Here is a 25,080-nt window from a genome sequence, read left to right as displayed (position 1 = left end):
CTCCTTCTCCTTCTCCTTCTCCTTCTCCTTCTCCTTCTCCTTCTCCTCCTTCTCCTTCTCCTTCTCCTCCTTCTCCTTCTCCTTCTCCTTCTCCTTCTCCTTCCTTCTTCCCCTTCTCTTTCTCCTTCTTCTTCTTCTTCCCCTTCCTTTCTCACCAAGGTGTTTAGGTTTGACATTTTTGTTCCTCTGTGTGTGCTGCTCGTCTTTATAAGCTTTGCTCTTCCCCAAAATAGCTGCTCATTTCTGCTTCAGTAGCTGCGAGTGCAGCAACGTGAACAGTTGCACGACCTGGGCATGCAAACCAAACCCCTCAGCCTTGCCCCACAGAGCTCTGCCCCAGGGTGGCTCAGAACATCCTGGCACATGCACAAGGTGCCAAAATTTAGGCCTCAGTCCAGATGGGTTTTAAGCAAAATGAGGGACACAGAGCGCGGGGTTTGTGCTCTGGAGCGCCTCAAGTGCATCGGGGCCAGGCAGAGGGAAAGGGGTCCTGGAGCATCCACTGCCCCCGTGGGAATTGCAGCTGGGTGGAGCAGGCAGGTGCTACAGAGGTGCTGGGCTGGAAGCACCAGAGTGACCTGATTGTGGTGGCACATCTGGAGCACCTCTGCTCTGGAGACAGGCTGAGAGAGGTGGGTGGTTCATCCTGGAGAAGAGAAGGCTCCAGGGAGACCTTAGAGCACCTTCCAGTGCCTAAAGGGGGCTTATAAAAAGGAGGAAGAGAGACTTTTTATAGAGGCAGATGTAACAGGAGAAGGAGCAACAGTTTTAAACTGAAAGAAGGCATGTTTGGGTTAGATACTAGATATTATGGAGAAATTCTTCCCTGTGAGGGTGGTGAGGCTCTGGCACAGGTTGCCCAGAGAAGCTGTGGTTGCCCCATCCCTGGAAGTGTCCAAGGCCAGGTTGGACAGGGCTTGGAACAACCTGGGATAGTGGAAGGTGTCCCTGCCCATGGCAGGGGGATTGAAACCAGATGATCTTTAAAGTCCCTTCCAACCCAAACCAATCTGTGATTCTCTAATTCATTCTATGATCTGCAAGGAATAATGTGCAAGAGGGATGGCAAGATACTGGTAGAGCCCAGAGCATCTGGAGGGAGAATTAAATCCTAGAAATGGGCTCAAGTGACAGAAACAGAAATGCCTTTATACCTTTTTCAATCAAGAAAGCCTCATTGTTTTGAGTCAAATTCCAGAGCCACGCTGGGAAATGTTGCTCCAACAGTTTTCATTTACTGTCGTGTGAAACTCAGGCCAAACACTGACAGGTTATTTATGACCCTTCTTATTCCACACAAACCCTTTTTTCTTGTTGACACACTGTGTTTTGTGAATGAGGGAGTCTGGAGTGCTTTAAAAACACATCCACAGGGAAGCCTTTGGTGGATCGGTGTTAATGCCTGAGCAGAGGCTGTGGTGAGCAGGAAAGCTGGGTTGGTGCAAAGGTTGGATTGGGGGGACAGTGGGGGTGACAGACCCCCATGTTTGGGGGGCTGAAATGCCCCACCACATACCCAGCAGGGTATCACTCCCCCAGCAGGGAACAGGCTGGATCCAATGGTGTTAATCCTTCTTTCAGATAACTTGGTTGTGGTTGCACTGTACGATTTTCCTGCCTCAAGTGACCGTGACCTGGAGCTGGTCAAGGGGGAGAAACTGCAAGTCCTCTCCAAGTAAGTGACCTTCTGCCAGAAGGAAGCTCAAAGATGAGCATGGTGAGACTGGGAGAAGGGGAACTTTGGGGTCAGACACCAATTTGCAGCTCATTAGAGCTGAGCTTTGCTCCAGAGTGTGAATGTTCAAGGTGGTGTCTCTCTGCAAGGTGACACTTCCATGGGTCACAGACACTCTGGCGTTGCATAATGTCCCAGCCTGGATAGTACTGGGACCTTCCATGCTGGGGGTGCAGAAGCACCATAAATAACAACAAAAAAAATAGCTCCTGTCCTCTTTCATATTTTGTGCTGATGGTGCTTTTGCAAAGGATGTGGGTTGGGTGTAGTCAGAGGAAAGGACAGAATCGAGCCAGACAGATGTGTGGTTTCATTTCAATTTCTTCTCAAACTCATACAGAAGGGGCCCATCCCATAACAGGGCAGAGGTGGGCTTGGGTCCCCCAGACCTTGTAGGGCTGCTGCATCCCTGGTGGCCTCCAGAGGTGACATTTCTCACCCAGACAGTGTGGGCTGGCATCCAAGGCCAGGGAGATGGAGAGCCTGTGGATGTGGGGTGGCCTTTGGTCACGGCTGTGGCTGAGCCAGCAGTGGGAGAACAGAGAGAAGTGTCTGGCAGGTGAAGGAAGGAGCAAAAAGGGCCCCAATGCCTCTCTGCAAGAAGAAAAATAAACCCACAGTGACCCAGATTTCCCTCCTCTCACTTGAGGTACATAGCTAAGTTTTGGGCCTGTCGTCATTCTGTAGGAAGAGTCTGTCACCTCTAGAAGACCCTGAGAGACCAACAGCCTTCAACCTCGTGGTGATCCTAGGGAATCTAGAGGGAACTATAGAGTGGATTAAGGAGCCCTAGTCTATTTGCAGTGCTCTAAACACTACAATCCATACCCTCACAGCCTCAAGCCTTGTCCTTAAGCTTCCTCCAGGCACTCACACTCTTTCCTCTGCTCACTTTGCAGTGATGGGGACTGGTGGCTGGCGAAGTCCCTCAGCAGTGGCAGGAAAGGCTACATCCCCAGCAACTTCGTTGCACAAGTGAACAGTTTGGAAGAGGAAAAGTAAGTGTGAAAGCTTATGAACCCTGATGCAGTGCCCTGTCTCTCAACAAGCTATGGAAAGGGCTTCACTTGCTGGCAGGAAGATGTCATGGCTGGGCTGGGTGGCAAGAGGTCTTTCATCATCCCAAACAAGGCTGCCCAAAAGTCCAGGAGAAGTTTTAAGCACTGTATGGGTGTGAAGAAAGGATGAGGAGAAGGGGTGATGTTGTTATGGGGAAAGTGGGCAAAGACTCCTGTACCATTTATTGCACCCACGGTGGAAAACAAGGATCTGAGGGAGAGAACATAAAGGACATGTTTGCACTGGTAAATCAGCAGTACCAGGGATCATCTTCTGGTCCCACTGGGCCAATCCACCCATGCACAGTGTTAAACCTCCTCAACCTTCAAGAGGGTATCCATGTGTAAACTGGGAATCTCTCTGGATAGGGTACATTGATCCAGGTCTTGGATGTGCCAGGGACAACACCAACAACTGAGTGCCAATGCCCAGACCCACAGCCTGGTGCTGTTGGCTTCATTAGCTCAGATGCAGCCTCCCTGCAAGGAAGATGGAAAGAAAGACTTGAGCCAAAAAAGTTTATAATGTCTCTAATACATGCAGCAGAAGAATTTTTCTTCCATGACTTATCCTCTTTTATGGCATTCAGCTATAAGTGATCAGTCCTGCCTGCAATCTCCTCTTGGAGGGACCCAACCACCACTGAATTCAGTAAATATTTAGCAACACACAGAAATGTGGTTGAGACATAAAAGTTCTTTGTATCCAAACTTGCACTTCTCCTGTAATAGGGGATCCTGCACATCCCATCTACTTCCTGCTCTGTCTGAATTGCCAGGCTGTGAAATAAGCCCAGAGTGACCAAAATCTGGTGTTAATCTACCAAAACCAGTCCATTGCTGCCACTTTCCAGCAGATAACAGACTATTTGCTGATAAAAATAACCCTCAGTTTCACAATGTAATGGCAAAAAAACCAAACCAAACCAAACAAACCCAAACAAACAAACCCCCCCCCCCCCAACTAAATATACAAACAAAAACCCACCAAAACCAAACAAAAACCAAACCCAAAAAAGAACTAACTGGAAATAATGACCTTTTTTTTTTTCCCCCCAGACCTTTTATTTTTCAATGATGATTTTACCTTTTGTCTCTCCCAGGTGGTATTTTAGAACTCTGAGCAGAAAAGATGCTGAAAGGCTGCTCCTGTCCTCTGGTAACAAAGTTGGCTCTTTCCTTGTCCGAGAGAGCGAAACCAGCCAAGGTGAGACCCACAGAGCAAAGGTAACTCCTCTTATTGCCAGGGCTTGGAAAACCTTCCACACCTGAGCTGCAAAGTCCAGCTGTGCCAGAGTTTCTTGGATCTGGCAAAGATTTCCTCAGGATGTTATTTATCTGTGTAGTTTTGGCTGTGGGAAGAGTGGCTTTTGCCACCACACTTCATGGCAGAGACGCAGGAATACAAATAAGCAGGAAGGATTTTCCAAAACAGTGTGTAGGGGTTTTCTTTTCCTTCTCTTCCCAGGGAAATGTTACATTTTTTTGGCAAAGGGAGGTACTTCTGTGCACTCTTGAAGAAGTGTTTCTCCTGTTTGCAACAGCAATTCGCAGAATTTTGGAAGAAGTCTTTTGGTGGAACATTTTCCCAGGGAAAACATGTTTTTCCTGATAACGTATAACAGGGGAAATACAGACAAACCAGAACTTTTGGAAGGAGACTGACTGGAGCAGGGAAGGTGGATTCATCCACTTTCCTTCCATACGAACATGTCTGACTTTTGAAGACATGATCCAATGAGGATGGAAAGGGCAGGGCATTGTGGTCACCTCTCTTGGGCAGTGGATATAGTTACTAACCATAACACTTAATCATGTAATTGCAATTTTCATATTCTGTGCTGTTAATTTGTAGAGCCTGGGAGTTAGTTTGGGTTGTCCCATGGGAATTTCATGTTATTTCTTTCCTACTTTTTTTCCTCCTTGCTTCCTCTGGGCCAACCTGTGTGTTTACAGCTTGGAGGAAACGATGCTCATGGTGATCTCATGGTTCTGCTCTGAACCAGATCCAGTAGTTGAGGAAAGTATTTCAGTCTAGCTGTGATTTGGTTTCTTTGCTGTGAAATGGATACAGGAGTCTTTCCTTGACATGTAGAAAAAAGTGGGGGTTTGTTTTCCCTTATTATTTAGAATAATAAAATTATTTAGGTTGGAAAAACCTCTAAGACCATCGAGTCCAACCATGACTCAATCAGTAGAGTTGGAGCACCCATCCAAAGTAATATGTGTCCTTCTTTTCTTTGACTCGCTTCCCAAACACTTCTACAAGACCAAACAGTAAGAGTGGGAACAATCATCCATCTTACAACTGGTTCTTGCCTACTGTACCTTCTCCTTCCTCCTTTTGTCTCTGTTTCTCCCTATTCACATGGGACTTCTCCAAGGCAGGATCTGTTCCTTCCACCATGGATACATCATTACCAGCAAATTAAATAGTGCCAGAGTCTGGATGTGACAGCTGGAATCTCATCTTCCTGTATCTGTCTCCCTAAGCCATCAGGCACTGTCAGCAATGTGCCATCCTATTTGGAATACCCCCCTCTGCCCCATGCCTGGGCCCACCTCCACACATCCCTGTTGAGCTGATGCCAAGCAGGTGGGCTGCTTTCCATGAGGATTTGTGGTTTTCAGAATTTTTAAGGAAGACTCAGGTCAGGAAACATTGAAGAGACTTGTTTTTAAGCGTTTCATTTGCAAGTCACTTGTTCTGCTATATCTTGGTTTCCCTGCTCCCTTTGTGGTGCCTTTGCAATGCTCAGGCTTGGATTTTTCACCACATGCTGGTCTCCTGCTTGTCCCCTTCCCACTCTCCCTTTGTTTGCTGGGATATTTGAGGAGTTGGCATTTCACCCAGGAAGGGTAGGGAGCAACACACGTTCCCTTCACAAGCCCAACAAACACTTGTGTGTTGTATCTGAAGGTCTGGGAAGAAGTGAGATGCTCTGTCCACACATGATCCTGGTCTTTGTGGCATCTCTAGATGCCACACGTGGATGGGATCAGACCCTTCCCTACCCTTGCTCAGGACAATTGGCCCAGATCTCTGCTTGCCACGAGCTGCAAACACAGGATGGAATAATACCCCTGCAATTTTCCAGGGTGTGGGTGGGTCTGGGTCACACAGAGCTCAGACAGAGGGGGTGCAGTCCTGAGATTCAAGGAGAAGTAACCAGATCCTTAAAGCCCTGTCTCTGCTGCCTAGAAGATATGTGATATTCTGCATTAGCAGATGTGGTGGGTTCCACTCCATGGAAGCCCCATATTAGTCCCAAATACTCAGAGATCACCTTCTGCCCTGAAATGTGACTCTCACCTGTGCCCTTTCTGATATTTAGTGTAAGATATGGCTCTTAGTCCTTCAAACACCTCATCCTCTGAATCATCCTGTGCTCTCAGCTTCTACTTGAGCACCCTGAGCTTTAGGCTGCCTGAATGGCCATGATGACACCACTTGATCCTTCTTAACCACATCTTCCTCCTCTCTAAAGAGAAGTGAAAAAAGAAAGCCCTGCATCTCCAAATGTGCCATGAAGCTGAGTTCCCTAATGTAAAATATCCTGTGACCCACCAAGAGATGTCCAGAGCAACATCATGGAATTAACTCTGCCCTTTGAACCTCACAGGTTCCTTCTGTTTTCCTTCCCCATGACTTGTATTTTCATTCACTTTTCACATCACCAGCAAAATCTGATCTTCAGCACCGAGCACTGGGTTGAGCTGCTCAAACTGGAAGGTGGTTGTGTCATACTGGGCTGTCTCAGCCACACTGGGATGGATTTTGCACCCTGCCTAAGATCAGCATCTATTCCCAGCCCATCCTAAGCAGAGTTTCATTTTGCTCGTGGTTTCAGACACAGAAACTCTGCAAACCCAGGGGCTTCGCTTTCAGTCAATGTTTTGCAGAGTCCCTGCAAGGCACATTCAGCATCCTGGGAAGAGGGGAAGATGGAGACACTGTGGGAAACACATCATTCATCACAGAATCACAGAATATGCTCAGTTGGAAGGCATCCACCAGTATCATCGAGTCCAACCCTTAGCCCTGCACAGGACCATCCCCAAGAGTCACACCCTGTGCCTGAGAGTATCATCCAAACCCTTCTTTGACTCCGGCAGCCTTGGTGCCATGACCACTGCCCTGGGGAGCCTGTTCAGTGCCCAGCTACCCTCTGGGGGAAGAAACTTTTCCTGAGATCCAACCTAAACCTGCCCTGACCCAAATCCAGTCCATTCCCTGGGTCCTGTCACTGGTCCCCACAGAGCAGAGATCAGTGTCTGCCTCTCCTCTTCCCCTCCTGAGGAAGTTGTAACTGCAATGAGGTCTCCCCTCAGTGTCCTCTTCTCCAGCTGAACAGACCAAGTGACTTCCAGAATCTGGGAACTGTGAAATCATCGGTGGGGCACCAGCCTTGCTGAAGCTGCTGCAAATAAACCAATGTCCCCCTGAAGTAATAACCATTCCAAAGCCTGCAGGAGCACATCCCCACAGCTGTGCCGAGTCACGAGCTCCTGGTTCCCAGTAGGAATGTTGGGTCTGTGCTCCCGGCAGGAGGGACCTCTCTGAGCTCAGCCACTGCATCCAGCTGAGCTCCTGGATCCCCATGGCGAAGGAGTTAAGAGACTGATGAGAGCCATAGGAGGAGGAGATGCCACGTGTTGTGGGACTCAGTCTGAGGCAGCACCAAAATGCAGATATAACAGCCTGAGCTCCCACTGTAGCCTTGATTTGGTTGTCAAATCCTAGGCATCTTAGAGCCATCTCCAGGTGCTCCACAAGGAGGTGGGGTTTTGCACCTTGTCTGCCAAACCCATGCAGATCACAGAATCACAGAATCATGGAATGGGTTGTGTTGGAAGGGATCTTTAAAGGTCATCTAGTCCAACCCTCCTGCAGTAAGCAGGGTCATCTTCCACTAGACCAGGTTGCTCCAAACCCTGTCCAATGTAGCCTGGAACACTTCCAGGGATGGGGCAACCACAGCTTCTCTGGGCAACCTGTGCCAGGGTCTCACCACCCTCAGTGTACCAGAGCATCTGAAGTGGTACCAAACACCCATGTTTGGGTGACTGAATCAGCCCCACGTGTGATGTGAGATTGAAACTCACCCTTTACATTTTCTGCTGCTCCTTTCCATACAAAGCTGCGAACAGAAAGGAGCTGAGCACCCTTGCAGGATGGTTTAGGGATCCCAGACTTGGAACAGGAGGGTCTGACACCCAGAGCTTCCCAGGGCAAGGTACAGTTGTGTTCATGGGGCTCTGAGCAACCTGGTCTAGTGGAAGGTGTCCCTGCCCATGGCAGGGGTTGGAACGAGATGATCTTTAAGGTCCCTTCCAACCCAAACCGTTCTGTGATTCTGTGAAGAGCAAATTAAATCTTTGCAGCCTTAGTGCTTCACTTTGCTCAGCAGCTCCCAAGGGAACAGTAGCCAGTCATGGAGAGTGACAGGGAAGCTCTGCCACACTCAGTCCAGCAAACTGAATTGTGACTTGGGGTGAAATACAGCATTGACTCTAATGACAGGGTGAGGATTAACACTGGTAGCAGGAAGCTGAGAGATCAACCCTGTCAGTGTTTGAAAGATGCAGGAGAGTTTAAAGGGTCAATGAGGTCTGGAAAGGAGGTCCTACAGAACAGAAAGTATTTTGGGTGCAACCACAGTAGTAAAAAGATCAGGTCTCTTCTTCTCTGCTGACTCCTGACCCCCAGGCCCCCACTGGCAGATATGTTAGTCATTAATTCCTGGACTTCCTTCTGCAGGATTGTCTGTCCTCAGTGCAGCTGCACTCACACCACGTTTGGCTCCTTCCCTGAGCAGTCCTTGTGCTGTAAAAATCCCACACAAACCCTAAGCCATGTCCCAGGTGTGCAAAGCACCCTCTTGGACTTGTGCCATATGAGCCCAGCTCTGAAGGGCTGCAGCCTGGCCTGCACAGTATTCCAAAGCCTTTGAAATTAAAACATCATCATCATCCTCAACAGCAGAAATAAAAGTTAATAATAGTAATAATAGTTGTAGAAATAATAATAACAATAATTATAATAATCATAATAGTGGTAGTAGTAATGATATATAGGTGTTGCCATTGTTGTATTCTTCATAGAATCACAGAATTATTTAGGTTGGGAAGGACCTCAAAAATCATGAAATCCAACCTTTGTCCTTAATGTTTATTGCCTATTATGTTTATTATTTATTATTTTGGAACTTAGGGTCACATGGATACCACAGAGGAGCCAAAGGAGATCTGGGCCCAAGTACTAAGGAATGTGAATGTGGCTCTCAAACTCCAGCAGGACTTGTGCTGCTCTGCACTGCAGACGCAATTCCCAGCAACACCTCCCTGCACCCACCAGGGACCAAAAATCACTCCTTGGGAAAATATCCTGAGCTGTGCAGTGAAGTTTGGTGACTAAGGCATGTCCTGCAAAAATGAGCCATTCCTTTGCCCTTCCCTGGAGGTTTTATTGCCCCACTGAAGACTTTTCAGGGCTGTTTCTCAGTTGTTCAGCTGCAGGACTGATAGAACCTAAAGGGCTTCTCTGTCTTCTGCCTGATGAAGAATCTTCTGCTCTTCTGAATCTTTCCTCATGGTGAAGAAAATATTCAGAATAATGACCTTCCAATTTGTTCTTCTCTTGCTCTGCATTTAAACCAGCAGGTTTTTCCTGGAGTTTTATGTCACCAGATATTTTAGTCAGGTCTCTGCAGGAAGGGAGTCCCCTCAAAACAATTCCTGGCACTTGGAAGAATTTTAGGCTCTCCCAAACTCTGCTTGTAAACCTTTATAATCACTGCAACACAGCAAATGTCCACAGAGGAGGTTTTCTTTTGCTGCTTTTTATAAATGCAGATGGTTTCCAGGCACAGTGCAGGGAACTGCTGGTGCTGGGGTGGAGAAACAGCAGCCAGTGAGGGTTTTATGTTAGTAAACTTTCCCCTCCCATGCAGGATTAGGGTTTCAGAGTCACTGTGGACAGCCCTGCTTCTGCTTAGGATCCTGCATGACAGATCCCTACTTTTAAATATATATAGCCTTGCCTTTGCAGACATTAAAACAGGCAGTCTGTCAACCCGGGGTGACGTATTAGACTTGTAACAATTTGCAACAACTTACTCCGGAAATCTGATCCAGACAAAGGGAAAAACCCACCGCTCAGGCTGTATCGAATCACACTGGCACGGGCTGGAAGAGCTGCTCAGTAGCAACATCTAGTGACGCTTTTGTGCACTGAAAACCAACCCCGTGGCTTAGATTCTCATGTAGAGAACAGCCAGTTGGAGGGATGGACTGTTGAGCAGCTCCCTTGGGGTTAAAAGGCACATGATTCCAGATGGAAATCTCTGGATGTGGTTTAGCCACAGTCACGAGTTCTTGGCTGAACAAGATAATTCCCCTGAACCCCCTTTCTGTACCTCCCAGCTGACCTTGGCACACAGTTTATAAGGGATAACAGGGACACAGGGACCTTGGATAAGGTTGAGAAGGGACACGTATTTCTTGGCCTTATTTCTCCCACCAAAATTCTGGTTGTGCTGGTGGGGTGGTTCAGCCCCTTGTCAGTCCTGTGTTTCTACAGACTGGTGAGACTGCAGTTACCTGTTTCATCTGGATGAAAATGGCTTTATATGGCTTTGAACTGAAAGTGGGCAGGGTGAGATGGGATATTGAGAAAGAATGTTTACCTGTGAGGGTGGTGAGGCCCTGGCACAGGTTGCCCAGAGAAGCTGTGACTGCCCCATCCCTGGAAGTGTCCAAGGCCAGGTTGGATGGGGCTTGGAACAACCTGGGATAGTGGAAGGTGTCCCTGCCCATGGCAGGGGGTTGGAATGAGATGCTTTTTAAGGTCCCTTCCAAGCCAATCCATTCTGTGATTTCATGATTCTGTGAGGTGCTGGGGTTGACAGAGCTCAGATGGGAGATACAGAACTGTGGAAAGACCATCATGAGCTAGGGAGCATCTGATTGCCCTGTCTGGAGATGTGTTATTGATTCCAACAGTGCTTCCATGGGGTTGCTGGCCATGGCATAGGCAGGTCTTGCTAAACAAAGCCTTGACAGAACCAGTCAAGCTCTGATGAACCTTTATCCTCTCCACTTGCCTTGGAGAGAGGGAAGTCTCTGCAGCCCTGACAAGGCATCAGCAAGGGCTGGAAGGGGTGTCTGCAGCTGAGGAAAGAGGAGGGAGCTGGTCCCTGATGAAGGTGCTGATTGTTCTCGCAATTCCTTCTGCTCATTCTCCAGGTGCCTATTCCCTGTCCGTGAGAGACAGCAACTCTGCCCAGGGGGACATCATCAAACACTACCGGATCCGCTCCTTGGATGATGGGGGGGGATATTACATCTCCCCCAGGATGACATTCTCCAGCCTGCCAGAGCTCATCCAGCATTACTGCCGTAAGTTGTCTGCCTTCCCTGATGGATTTGTGTCCTAGAAGAAACTGGGGACAGAGGGAGGAGGAGAGGCTTGTGAGACATCACGTCTGCTCCACCCACTGTCATGGGCCAGGTGTGCTCCTACAAGCAGAGCTTGGACACCCATGTCCTGGTTTTCATTCTGAGAAACTGCAAGGGTGAACTCTGCCCACAGCCCTAAAATCAGGGAGTGTCTCCAATAAGGAAAGGAAAGAGATGAATGCTGTTGGGACATGCAGGAGGGATGCTTGGGAAGCAGGGTTTAGCCTAACTGGGCAGAATAATTTGCTCCTCTGTGGCTCCCTTTGAGCTTTTTCCGTTCAGTGGATCCGTTTTGGGTGCCTTGATCCCCGTGGCTGAAACATTTCATGGAATCATTGAATTATTAAGGTTGGAAAAACCCTCTAAAATCACGTCCAACCATTAGTCTAACCCATGTTCCCAAGTGCCACAACTACACAGCTTTTAAATCTCTCAGGAACAGTGATTCCACCACTACCCTGTGTGGCTGTGGAGATTTTCCTATGGGCTCAATATTCCTGGCATGTGTAAATGGAGGAGGAAGAGGAGTAGTTTAGCTCTGCCATCCCATTGAACTGTCCTGTGCTTCATCCTCATACAGAGAGAGGGGATGGCCTGTGCCAGCGCCTCACAGCTCCCTGCACATCCCTGGTTCCCCAGAGACCCTGGGCACAGGATGAGTGGGAGATCCCACGGGAGTCTCTGAAGCTTGTGAAGAAGCTCGGCAGTGGGCAGTTTGGGGAAGTGTGGATGGGTGAGTATAATTCCTCCAATTCCAGGGAAGAAATACATAAAGAGAGGAGATGGAAAGCCCTCTTTCCTTAAGACTATTCTAGGAGTGGGAATCCTTAAGTATGGACCCTTATTTATGGGGACACACACAGAAGAAGATGCCATATTCCTGGGAAGGACTGGACAGCTTGTGTTTGCACAGATCAGTGGCTGAGCAAGGGTTTCACAAGCTGGAGACATGTGATAGGTGTGGAAGTAACTGCATACTCATCTCCTGAAATATGCTCTTATTCTTCCTATGAACCCTGGGCATGACTGTAGGTTACACACAGCAGGGTACCTGGGTGACATTTTCCCACTTTTTATGCTTCCCTGTTCCACTTTTTAACCCAGATCTGAATCCCTGATGCCTTCCTGCCCACTGCTAATCAGTGGGAGAGGAAGTGGAGTGAGCTCAGCTTCCTTTGCTGTCCTCTCTGTGGTTACTGGTTGCCTTGACAATTGAGATTGTGGACAGGACCAGGCTGAGTTCACGTCCTGAGCGCAGAGTCCTGGCTTTTTTCATGGCATTTGGATCATTTGAGAACCCAGCTGGTGGGAGGCCCCAGGGGTTTCATCCAGAAAGAGTCTTGCAGGGTTGGGAGGACTGTGTGAGGATGGGCTTATTCCATGGGCAGGGACGATCCCTGATGCAGCCACATGGATTGACAGTTGTGTCTCCCTTCTCCTCTCACAGCTGCTGGCACAGGGATTCACCATGTGTTTCTTTATGAGAGATCCAAGCTGTTGCTGTGGTTTTCTGCTCCCTGATCCATGAGCTCTTCTCCTTATTGCCCAGCCTGACAGAGCCCGCAGAGAACCCAAAATTCCTCAAAGTATCATTATCTCTCTGCAGGCTATTACAAGAGCAACATCAAGGTGGCTGTGAAGACCATGAAGGAGGGCAGCATGGATCCTGATGCCTTCCTGGCAGAGGCAAACTTGATGAAGAAGCTCCAGCACAACAAGCTGGTCCGGTTATATGCAGTGGTCACCAAGCAGCCCATCTACATCGTGACAGAGTACATGGCCAATGGTAAAAACCCTCACTGAGGCCTGTGGAGGAGGGTTTTGTACCAAGCCTGTAAGCAGAAGGACTAAGAAACCCAAAAGTTTGTTTCTACTACACAAAGGGACTTTTTGGGTGATGAAAAAAAGCTGCTTCACGTGATGGTGATGCTGTATTTGAAAAGCATTTGAAGTTCTCATCTCCACTGTTCCTACTGCAAGTCTGTGTCAGATTTTTACTCCCCTCATGGCGAAATTGTCTTTTCTTTTTCCCCTCTTGTCTATAAGGATTTGAGTGATGAATGCCCAGCAGTTTGCAACAGGTCTGTGCAAAATAGAGGAGAAATGGAGCTCAGTTTGGGGTCTTTTCTAATGGGCAGATGCTCCAGCAGGCACCCATTCTGGTTCCTCAGACTTTCTCTAGGATGCAGGCAGAGGTGTTGCCTATATTCTGAGAAGCACCAGGGAAAATAAATGTATAGATTTATTAATTAGATTTATTATTAATGATTCATTAGATTTATAGAAGAGTTTCAGCAGCGTCTCTCCTCTTTTGCAGGGTGTTTGCTGGATTACTTGAAGACAGAAGAAGGAAGCCAGCTGAGCCTCCCCAAGCTCATTGACATAGCTGCTCAGGTTAGTGAGCAGCCACTGGGAAACGGGCTCAGGGTTTGTTATGGCCTCAGTGAAATTCTTCCAAGTCTGAAGTCTGTCAGAGTGTGGATTTCATGGAGGAAAACAGCTCCTCCTGGTGTGTCCTCTTAGGATTTCTCTCCAGCCCTCTCGTATCTGTGTGCATGTGAGCTCAGCAAAGCTCAGCTGCCCTTAGGACAGCCCCAGGAAGCTTTGTGCAGTGCTAGAGATCTAGAGTTTGGGGGATTTTAGGGGGGTTGGGTTTGTTTTGGTCTGTTTTTATTTGTTTTGCTTTCCTGGCTTGCTGAGCAGGGAACAAGTTTGTTTTTCTTTTAACAAAAACGAGAAAAAGTGCAACAAACAGATTTTTAATGTAGACACACACTGGCTTTGAGCAGTTTTTCCCTTCTGATGATGAAGCATAAAGGATGTTCTGACCCTCAAATCTGGGAATATTGCTCCTTATAAGAACAAACCTTTACCTTTGTAGGGTAAAACATCCCCAGGCTGTAAATCTTAAAAATTGCAGCTGCACAGTAACATTTTAGTCCAGAAGTGACTCTAAACACAAATAGGTCAAACCATAGGGAAACCATATGAAGGATGAGAAGGGTAAAATCACTCCACTTTGATCCTAGCCAGATGCTGTCAGAGTTTGGCTCACCCAGAGCAAAGTTAGGCTAATTAAGAAGTATTGGGAAACAAAGTGAATCATCAGGATGAGTACAACTGAATAAAGGACTGGGATTTACCCATAAAATCATTTTTATGGGAATTCTATGGGTCAGAGTGAGCCGGAGGAAACAATGTGTAAAGGCTGGTTGGCTGGTTCCAGCCATTACACAGAGTTATTTTTTAAATTAATTAAAAACTGGAGGATCTTAATATTTGAGCAAATGTTTTATGACAGCAAAAATTTAAATACTTTTAAGCAGTGCCACCTTCTGTCATTTTTGCTTTGCACCATTCAAAGTGGTGGAGAGGATCACATTTCTGTTCCTTCTTTCTTCACCACTGATAAATCTTCCATATCTGCAGCTTTATCATTGTTGATTGGAGGAGGGCAGGGGGCCAACTAAACTCTCCCTTAAATTAATTAAGAAATTAATTTCTTACTTTCTTTTAATTTCTCCCCTCCTTTTCTCTTTACCTCCTCATTTCCCTCCCTCCCTTTTTCATTCTTTCATTCCCTCTCTTGAAAGTTGCAGCCTGAGGTGTGTTTTAAGTTCCTGATGATAAGGAAAATGACCCAAATTCATATTACAGAGCCCTTGGGATTAGTGGGAGCATTCCCTAGAAATTGGTTTGATGCTCTTCTATGCCAGAGGAAAGTGCAGTGGCCAGAACAGTCTGCATGGGAGTGACCCAGAGCAGTGTTGTAGAATCACAGAATCACAGAATGGTTTGGGTTGGAAGGGAGCTGAAAGCTCATCTCATTCCAATCCCCTGCCATGGGCAGGGACACCTTCCACTATCCCAAGTTACTCCAAGCCCCATCCAACCTGTTCTTGGACACTTCCAGGGATGGGACATCCACCGTCTCTCTGGGCAAAATGCACCACACACCAGGACCAGGATAATTGAACACAGACCAAAGCCCCCCACCCCAATGATGTAATAACCCACAGAAGTCATCCCCAGCACAGGAGTAGGAAGGATTTTGCCCATCCCCGAGGAATGGGCGTCAATTGGAAGGAAAACTTTCCTCCTTCCCCCTCCCACCCCAGCACCACCTCCCCAGGGCATGGATTCAAACATTCACAGGGTATCTCTAGGAGGAGGAGGAGGAAAAGGCAGTGTTCTGAGCTATTGTGCAATGTGTTTATCTGTGGTGCTGGACTAGCATCACAGCCCAACAGGCACCAAACCCTCTCAGGTGCAATATTTTGACCCAGTGACATCTATCAGAGCTAAAATTAGAAATCTCTGGGCTGAGGCTCTTGATCCTGTGGTCAGTCTCGAGGGTAAAAGCTTGAAAACACTCTGGGCTGGAGCAGGCCCATCACCAGGTACTATCTCATTAACATCAGGACAGGAAATTACATCAATTCTTCCATTTCACTCATGCTGGAGGGGTGTTGACACAGGTTAGAAATGCAGCATTGGAAAGTACATGTGAGTATCCTGTTTGAAACCACATGTAAGCTGAGACGATGATGTGAATCTGAATGGAGTGGAAAATTGCTCTGCCCTCACCCACAGGCACATCAAAGCTCTAATAAGTGCTAACCATTGCTAGCAGGGACTGCATGAATCCAGCTCCCCAATAAATGCCCAACCCAAAACTCAGACTCAAACTTGCAATCCCTTTTTTTATCAATCTCTCTTTTCAAGCTCCCAGCACTCATCAATCAAAGACTGCTGCTGTCATTTATAGAGGCTCATCACACACCAGGCACCTCGATTGGATATTAGGAAGAAATTCTTCCCTGTGAGGGTGGTGAGGCCCTGGCACAGAGAAACTGTGGCTGCCCCATCCCTGGAAGTGTCCAAGGCCAGGTTGGGCAGGGCTTGGAGCAACCTGGGATAGTGGAAGGTGTCCCTCTGCCTGTGCCAGAGAGGTTGGAACTAGATGATCTTTAAGGTCCCTTCCAATCCAAACCACCTTGTGATTCTGTGATTCCATGATGACCTCCCTGCTCTAAGGACATAAATATTGTAAGATGGTCTTGGGAGCAAGAACCTTCCAAAGTATAATTTGGAGATGGTTGAAGAGGGTAGCACATGCCCAGGACAAAGGATTTTTCTGGGCATATACTCTCTATTTAGGTCATATTTCTATGGATATCTGTGTCTTCTGATCTTACACATCCTGTAGGTGTCAGAGGGGAAAACTGTACTGTAGGGAGCTGGGGTGTTCACCTGGAGAAGGCTCCAAGGAGACCTCAGAGCCCCTTCCAGTGCCTAAAGGGGCTCCAGGAGAGTTGGAGAGGGACTTTGGGCAAGGGCCTGGAGGGACAGGACAAGGGGGAATGGCTTCCCACTGAGAGAGGACAGGGTTAGATGGGATATTGGGAAGGAATTGTTGTCTGTGAGGGTGGGGAGGCCCTGGCACAGGTTGCCCAGAGAAGCTGTGGCTGCCCCACCCCTGGAAGTGCTCAAGGCCAGGTTGAATGGGGCTTGGAGCAACCTGGGCTAGTGGAAGGTGTCCCTGCCCATGGCAGGGGTTTGTAAGTAGATGATCTTTAAAAGTCCCTTCCAAGTCAAACTAATCTCTGATTCTATTATTAGGTTTTTTTTTTTCTTTTCTTAATTCACATATTTATTCTGGAGTGTTTATGATTAAAATCCCCACCAGAGAGGAGAGACTTGTGGCAGAAACTGGGAATCCAGTGATGTGGTTTCAGTTTTACTTCAGCTTTCTGCCTCTTGCTGCAGACAAGACACAGCTCACGGCTGTAACTCCAGAGCAAAACAGAGAGTAGTGCTTTTGTTCTGCTTGACTTGTCTGCTCAAAGCTGTCAGGCCCTGTCTGTGCTGGCAAAGCTGAATGTACATGGGAATGTACAGCTGGAATGTACAGAGCACATGTACATGGGAAATATCTATTATTAATGTATCTGTCCGTCTGTTGATCCACCTGCCCGTCCATCCATCCGTGGAGCACTTACTCATGTCCATGCACGTGGAAGCACGTGAGCAACCCTGTGCTTTGCAAAGGTGGGTAAAAGGCAGCCAAGGTTTTCGTGGGGAGGTGATGATGAAGATGGACTCTTCCTCCTCTCCAGGTGGCAGAGGGGATGGCCTACATCGAGCGCATGAACTTCATCCACCGCGACCTGAGAGCCGCCAACATCCTCGTCTCGGAGACCCTCTGCTGCAAAATCGCTGATTTCGGGCTGGCCAGGATCATTGAGAATGAATACCTGGCACAGGAAGGTGGGTGTTGTTCCTAGAATTGCCTCACCAGCACAGTGCCCTTATCTCCCATCCCCTTGCCATGCAGGCATTCCAGGATCCTGGGCTGGGATCAGGCACTGGGCACTGATGATGTGAGACGTGAGCCCACGTTGCTGCTGCTGTCAGCAGCCAGGCAGGACACAGAGAAAGAAAGAGTCAAAAATTGGCTCCTCAGTGAGGCAGCAGCACTTGGGGAGAATAAAGAACAAACGAGACTTGCAGAGGGAAATGGGAAGAAATCTTTTGGCACTGTTTGGAGGAATCCTGCAGAATCTCAGGTTGGCTTGCTGGAGAAACGTGACCTCTGCTAATGAAATCAACTGGGTCCACATGCTCAGAGGGAGTCAAGTCCAAAGGGAAGGAAATAGGAGGAGAACTTTGTCACTGCCCTGCAGAGGGGAGCTGGAGCCATGAAACTGGACCCAGCAGCAGCTTCCAGGTGTCCCAGGCAAAGCAAGCCCAGACCAGATCAGGTCCCTTCTATAACAGAGGGACAGCTTAGAAAACACAGAATTATGGAATCGTTAAGGTTGGAAAAGACCTCTAAGATCAATGAGCTCTGAGGTCAGATATGAGATTAAATTATTCATATTGCAAAGAGATTTTATAGAGCATCAGGGAAACAAGCAGAAGGGATTGAAATAAAGCAATTAAGTCTGGCATAAGTGGGACTTGCTGGAAGATTCCTCCTCTAGAGTTGGGATGAAGTGAAAATTCCCCATAAAAGTATTCTGGGGAGACAAAATTGAATGGTTGTTTTTTGTTGGTTTGTTTTTTTTTTTTTTTGTGAGATAGGAAACTTTCCTTTCAGTTTCCTGTACCAAAACACTTAATGATAACAATTATGCCCATTTCAACATGTAAAACTATTTCAAAGTAGTAAAAGCTCCCAAACATAATTTGCAAAATGTCATGAAAGGGAACTGTGACTTTGCTGCAATTTTTTAAGGCAATTTTTATCCTTAAGAGAAGCTTTGATGAAATCAGTATAATTGTGTTAATAAGCAAAGGAGGTACTTTTCCAGTGGAAAACAGCTTCTATTAGCATTTTCCCAGCTAATTTTACTCTGAAATGACAGCTGCCCCTCTGGCTGCTTTGAGCAATTTTCACTTCATAGATTGCATTTCTGAACCTCATCAGTCAGAGTGTGATGTGCAACAGCCAAGGCACTTCTTTCACACCCTGCAGTTGGATTTTCGGTCCTGAAAGGATGTATATAAATAAAAATGTGGTTTCCTCTGCAGTCTAACAACATCAGTTCCCACTTATCAAGGTGGTTTGAGCTGGTTTTTTTTGGTTTTTCTGGTCTTAGCTAAACTGAAACAGCAATCTTATGGTCATTGCTGTCCACAGTGGGCTATGCAGCTTTAAGAACTGGAGAGTTTATATTTGCTGTATCATTTATGCACTTTTGATAAAAACAGCTCCCTTGCAGTGAGTGATCTCAAAAAATCGTAGGATACCAGGTTGGAAAGGAACCTCACGGATCATCTGATCCAACTTCTCTTGGCAAAAACCAAAGAAAATCTGTACAGAATAAAATCTTACAGTTGTCCTCTAATAAAGCTGACAGAGACATTGTTTGTGAGTACCCCATCCAGCTCTGGGATCTCCAACATTAGAAGAACATGAAGCTGTTGAAGCAGGTCCAGAAGAGGCCATGCTGATGATTCAAGAGCTGGAGCCCCTCTCCTATGAAGAATCACAAAATCATAACCAACAGAACCTGGGGATCAGTTTTGGGGAACTGATTGCTGTGCCTGCGGCACGAGGGAGATGCTCAAACTCCCTTTGTTTCCTCTGGACAGGTGCAAAATTCCCAATCAAATGGACGGCACCAGAGGCCATTAACTACGGAGTTTTCACCATCAAATCTGACGTGTGGTCCTTTGGGATCCTCCTGACAGAGATCATAACCTATGGCAGGATCCCTTATCCAGGTACAGTGCACTGGGAATACAGGATTTGTCCATGGACTTCCAAGCATCTGGTGATGCTTTAGGCTTGGAGGCACTTATTGAAGTGTGCCCAGACACACACAAGTGTCTCTTAGAATCACAGAATCATTTAAATTGGAAAAGAACTCTAAACTGAGCCCAACCATTAACCCAGCACTGCCCAGCCCAGCACTAACCCATGTCCCCAAGTGCCACATCCTCACATCTTTTTAATCCCTCCAGGGATGATGATTCAGCCACTTCCCTGGGCAGCCTGTACCAGGGCTGGACAACCCTTTCAGGGAAGAAATTCTTCCTAATATCCAATTTAAACCTCAGCTGGTGCAACTTGAGACTGTTTCATCTTGTCCTGTTGCTTATTACATGGGAGAAAAGACCAAACTCAACTTACCTCCACCTTCCTGTCAGGGAGTTGCAGAGATCAAGAAGGTCCCCCTTGAGCCTCCTTTTCTCCAGGCTGAGCCCCCCCAGCTCCCTCAGCTGCTCCTGGTGCTCCAGCCCCTTCCCCAGCTCTGTTGCCCTTCTCTGGACACGCTCCAGCCCCTCAATGTCTTCTTATGATGAGGAGCTCTTCATGCTGGGTTTCCTTTTCTGAGGGTCCCACAAGCCTCAGTTATACCTGTGCTAAGCCAAACTTACAGAGGGGAGTCAGGGAAGGGACAGAGGGATGGAGGAGGGATCACAACCCTGAAGAAGGGATTGTTCTGCAGCCCCTTGTGCCCCTCCAGCTCTGCCTGGCTGGGAGCTGCTGGGAGCACCGACCTTCACCCCCAGGACGCTGAATAACTCCTGCTGGGCTGTGTTTCCCCCCAGGGATGACCAACCCCGAGGTGATCCGCAACCTGGAGCGTGGCTACCGCATGCCCTGCCCGGAGCTGTGCCCCGCGGAGCTCTACAGCGTCATCCTGAAGTGCTGGCGCAGCAAACCCGAGGAGCGCCCGACCTTCGAGTACCTGCAGTCGGTGCTCGAGGACTTCTACACGGCCACGGAGAAGCAGTACGAGCCGGAGCCTCAGCAGTGAAGCCACCGCTCACCAGCACCTGGCAACAGGGCTGGAGGGAAGACACCACCCCGTGGTACTTTCCCTTTCTCCCTTGTGCCGCCCACGATGCGCTGGGAGACGGGGAATGAGGAGGGACACGATGCTGCCGTCTCTGTGGTTGTCACAGAGACTAAAGAGGCGGCTGAGAGATGTCACAGCTCCTTCCTCATCCGCCCTGGAGGTCTGCACCCAATTTGCAGACATCTCCTCCGCCAGGAAGGACAGCTAATTTCTTCGTGGCCCACTTGGACACAGAAAAGCCCCTCAACCCTGCAGCTGCAGCCCTGGGAAGAAGGGACCATGGCCGGGGTGGGGGTGGTGGTGTGAGGGGGTGCAGAATCTCCCCCCCATTTCTGATGCCGCTGCTGGCAATACTACAACCCCCTCCGTGCCACGGGCAGGGGTGGGAGCGTGTCCTGTCTGCACCTCCTTGGGCCACACGAGGCTTCCGAGCTCTGGAGAAATCTCTCCAGGTGATGCCCCCACTCTTTCCCAAGTCATTAATAAAAACGTGGATACTGCCATTTCACATTTCTTTATGCGGGCATCAAGGTGAGAAGTGAGCACCTGTGCTTCCCGTGCCCGCCTCCATCCCATGGAGGCTGCGGGGCTTCCCGGGAATCACGGGGTGATGCTGAGGTGGTACCCGCGGTGGGAAGTGAGGGATTCTCGAGGTGCAGCCCATCGGAGGCAGGAGAGACGTTCGTAGCGTGGCCACGAGATGTCCCTCCTTCCCAGCAAATCCGAGCGGCTCCTGGGAATGAAAAATATATATAATAAAAAAACGCAGAAATAAAACCCCTCCTTCTTGTCTGTGCCTTCACTGCACAAGCTCCTGGTGCAGCATCATGTCAGCCCCCCAGTCCCTCTCTGTACCCAGCACCAGGAGGGTTCAAATGCCACTTTCTTACTTTCTGGTGCATCTCTGACCCGCAGTTCCGGGGGAATTCCCACAACGGGCTGCAGGGTGGTCTCCAGTCCGGAGTTTTACTGGGCTGGGGAGTGGAGAACGAAGAAATAAGGTAGAGATGGCACATGGAAGGAGTGTGAGGACCACAGGAGTGAGCACCAAGTTGGGACACAGGTGGAGTCTCCTTCAGGTTACAATGTTGAGAAATATCTCTCCAGGTTGTTTCATCTGCTGTTTTCTACCCCATGAAGTAGATTTTGAGTCCAGCTGCAGAGGATGCATTTCACAGTGTAATAGGGATGCAATGAAAAAGAAATAACAGAGATGAAATGAGAAATCTCCAGGGAGACCTTATAAACATCAAAGGGGGCTTGTAAGAAAGGTGGGGACAGACTTTTTGGCAGAATCTGTGGAATAGGACAAGGGGTGATGATTTTAAACTAAAAGAGGGTGGATTTAGGACAGTTAAAAGGATGAAATTTTTTATGATGAGTCTGGTATAATATTGGCACAGGTTGCCCAGAGAAGCTGTGGCTGCCCCATCCCTGGAAGTGTTCAAGGCCAGGTTGGACGGGATTTGGAGCAACCTGGGATAGTGGAAGGTATCCCTGCCCATGGCACGGGGTTGGAACTGGATGATCTTCAAGGTCCCTTCCAAGACAAACCATTCCATGATTCTATGACCCATCTGCCAGCAAAAATACCAGACCATCTCCAACACAGGACACAGAATTACTTGTTCATGCCACTGCTGCAAAAGAACCTGGGAGGAAAAGGAGTAGGAAAATTCTCCACAAATTGTAGGGACAGCTGGGCAGCAAACATCAGTCCAAGGTCCTGATCTTCAGTGCCAGAATGTCTCCGTCTGTCACCTGTAATGAGACAAAATTCCCCTTCCTGATGCCACCATCACTTCCGAAGCGTATTCCCATGGGATAAGGTGCTTGTGTTGGCATGAACAGCATTTTGCCTGGCTTTAAATGCTATTTATTTCCCCCCTTTGCAGACCCACAGAAAAGAAGTCTCCCAGGCTCAGGAAGAAGGGAACTGGGTGAGATAATCCAGCCTCAGAAATCTTAGATCTAGTGGAGAAACCCTAGGGTGTCCAGGATTTTTCCGTAGGGCTGGTGGACAGGGGTCTGTGGGAGACCTGCACCCCTCTAGGACTGAACTGGAGCTGGATGGGAAACACTGGGCTGTGGAAAAGATCTCCATCTTCACAACCTGCACCCCATGAACACAGTGTTAGTAAGTCCTAGAACTAATTAAAGATGAATCAGGCTTGGTCCAGTACCTTCATGGTGCCCAAGAGACAAGTTACATGTGCTATAATTATACAAAACCCATTTTAAACCACAAAAATAAAGCCATTTATTCAATAATTTCACTGGACCTGAAGGAACTGTCTTGAACTCCAGCTTGGTCTTTCCCAGCTACCAGGAATTCTGTGAAGGACTAGTAGATTTCTGTTAATGAGGTGATAGGCAGAAAATAAATACAGATGAAAGTTATTTGACTCCTTGGCTGTTAATATTTTATGGAAGTGAAAACTGTGGACTATTTGTGCTGGAACAAACCAGGAAGAAGAGTTGCAGGGTGTCTGCTGAGCACTTGTACATTGCATTATCACCCAAGGCCAAAGTGTCAAGTATTGTAGCTCAATTTAGAAAGGAAATGGATATTTTTATGGCCAGTGGCAGCACGTGAGCGAGCCCAGGGTGAACATAACAAGAGTCTGTAAGCTCTGCTTCCTCTACAAGAGACACCACAACCTTTTTTGTTCATGCTGCACAAACATGTGTTCAGTTTGTTCTCTGGGGCAGACACTCACCTGGCTCCATATTCTCCTCTATGAAGCCCTGGAAGAAGCCACTGGAAAATCTTCCCCTGCTTAGAGGAGTGGGCTGGGGCTGTGCTACCAAGATGAGCCTCTCCAGGGGATGGAGGGAGAGGTGAGACCCATGAGCAGCCATGGTTTTACACAGTGTCCAGCAAAACCACTGGGAAATGGGTTTCACAGCTCCACCACAGCAGGGGCAGAGCAGTTGGAGAGAAAAGGAGCTGCACTCCAGCCTGCACCCTGGACATGTAGTCAGGGATTTCAGTAAAAAAAAAACAGGTGTGAAGTGGGATGGTGTTCACTGTGACCTTCAGCCCAGGAAGCTCTGGGGGACCAGGATGTCTCCAATGCCACCAGGAAGCTCTGGAAGAGCCCCTTCAGCCCCATATCAACCTGGCAGCCTAAGAGGTGTCTCTTCACCAGGGATGAGCTCCAGCCAGAGGCTCCCAGGTGAGTGTCAGAGCAGGAGAAACGTGATAAAAGTGATCCAGGCTCTCAAATTCACTTCTTGAACCTAACCAAGAAGAACATCTAAATCTACCCCACTTCAGCTTAAAGCCATTGCCTCATGTCCTGGGATTTGGGTTTTTTCAATGTCATCCCATACTGGGCTCTTATTTGGTCCTGAGCAGATCAGCACTGGCAGGCACAGCTCACCAACATGCCCTCTGCCATGTGCCAGGAGCTCAGGACCTCTCCCAGGGTGATAAATTGAGGATCCAAGTGTCTCCACCTTCTGTGCAGGACAGGGTGCCTGGAGCTTGCCACGCTGCCCCTGAAAATCGAGGCCTGGCTGCCAGGGGAGGGAGGTGGTGAGGAGCCCTCACCTTGCTCTGTTTTCCCTCCACCCACACACAGCAGAGCAAATATCCCCTGGCAAATACTGCAGAGCAAACAAGGGCATCAGTGTCCTGCCAGGCTGAGCTGTGGCCTCCGAGCTGCTCCACCAAAGGGAACAATGACCACTTTTTGCCAGAAGGGCTCACTCCCTGGCCGGGCAGCTGGTTAGCCCGGCGCTGACAGCCAAGGGAGACTCCACCTGCACTGCTTCCCCAAGGAGTCTTGGCTCAGAGCATTCCTGAGGCTGATGGAGCTGCAGGTGGGTCTGAAAAGCGTGAGTGGCCATCCCTGAGAACCCCAACCAAAGGAGAGGTTGGGGCCATGTGTCACAGCCAGGGTGGCAGAGGGCAGAGATGTGTTACTGGTGGGAAGCAGAGACAAGAGTCCACAACAAATCTGCCCAAACAAAATCCTCTCCACCCCCACCAGCTGCTCAGTGCAACATTCCATCTCTGCCAGAAGCCAGAAAAACCCTCCATGGATAATAGGGCTTAAGAAGACCATTTTCCTTAAACACTCAGGGCCCGTGGCTACTCCAGAGAGGTCTGTGGGATGTGTCAGACACTCCTTTCCATCCTGCTGGGCTGCAGGCAGAAGGGCTGGAGCTGTTTCTGGATGATTGCCCATCCCTCAGTGGTTTGAGTCAGGTGTTACAACACCATCCCTGGCTTTGAAAGTCTCTAAATCCCTGATTTCCTTGTTCTGCTCTCCCAGGGCTCTTCCTGCACCCTTCCCCATGCCATCTGTGGTTGCCCACCACTGGAGACAGACTGTGACCTGCCATGGGTTCTCCTTTCCTAGGCTGCTTCCAGACCTCCTTTCTCCAGAGTTTCCTTCCCCCCCCCCAATCTGTTCAAGGTCACTCCCAGTTAAAATTAGCAGCTTATTCAGCACTGGAGGGAAGGGGTGGCCAACTGCTCTGGCCCTCACAATCCTGGGAGATG

At 48.4% G+C, this 25,080-nt stretch overlaps 1 protein-coding gene across 1 annotated transcript in view; it reads left to right on the top strand.

Annotated features, from left to right (window-relative positions):
- Window positions 1-20,830, top strand: part of BLK (BLK proto-oncogene, Src family tyrosine kinase) — a 28,712-nt gene extending 7,882 nt beyond the window's left edge. The window contains exons 3-12 of the mRNA XM_027697803.1: window positions 1,582-1,675; window positions 2,635-2,733; window positions 3,897-4,000; window positions 11,041-11,193; window positions 11,834-11,986; window positions 12,860-13,039; window positions 13,571-13,647; window positions 17,373-17,523; window positions 19,354-19,485; window positions 20,317-20,830. Of these exons, the coding sequence (XP_027553604.1) occupies window positions 1,582-1,675; window positions 2,635-2,733; window positions 3,897-4,000; window positions 11,041-11,193; window positions 11,834-11,986; window positions 12,860-13,039; window positions 13,571-13,647; window positions 17,373-17,523; window positions 19,354-19,485; window positions 20,317-20,525 (1,352 nt within the window). The 3' untranslated portion in view covers window positions 20,526-20,830. The remainder of the gene's footprint in view (window positions 1-1,581; window positions 1,676-2,634; window positions 2,734-3,896; window positions 4,001-11,040; window positions 11,194-11,833; window positions 11,987-12,859; window positions 13,040-13,570; window positions 13,648-17,372; window positions 17,524-19,353; window positions 19,486-20,316) is intronic.
- The last annotated feature ends 4,250 nt before the right edge of the window (window positions 20,831-25,080 follow it).

Source organism: Neopelma chrysocephalum, unplaced genomic scaffold (genome assembly GCF_003984885.1).
Source record: "Neopelma chrysocephalum unplaced genomic scaffold, ASM398488v2 Primary Assembly neopelma1_123, whole genome shotgun sequence".
Lineage (NCBI taxonomy): Eukaryota > Metazoa > Chordata > Aves > Passeriformes > Pipridae > Neopelma > Neopelma chrysocephalum.
Note: the sequence above shows the minus strand (reverse complement) of the source record. Positions and strands in the feature narration are given on the sequence as shown.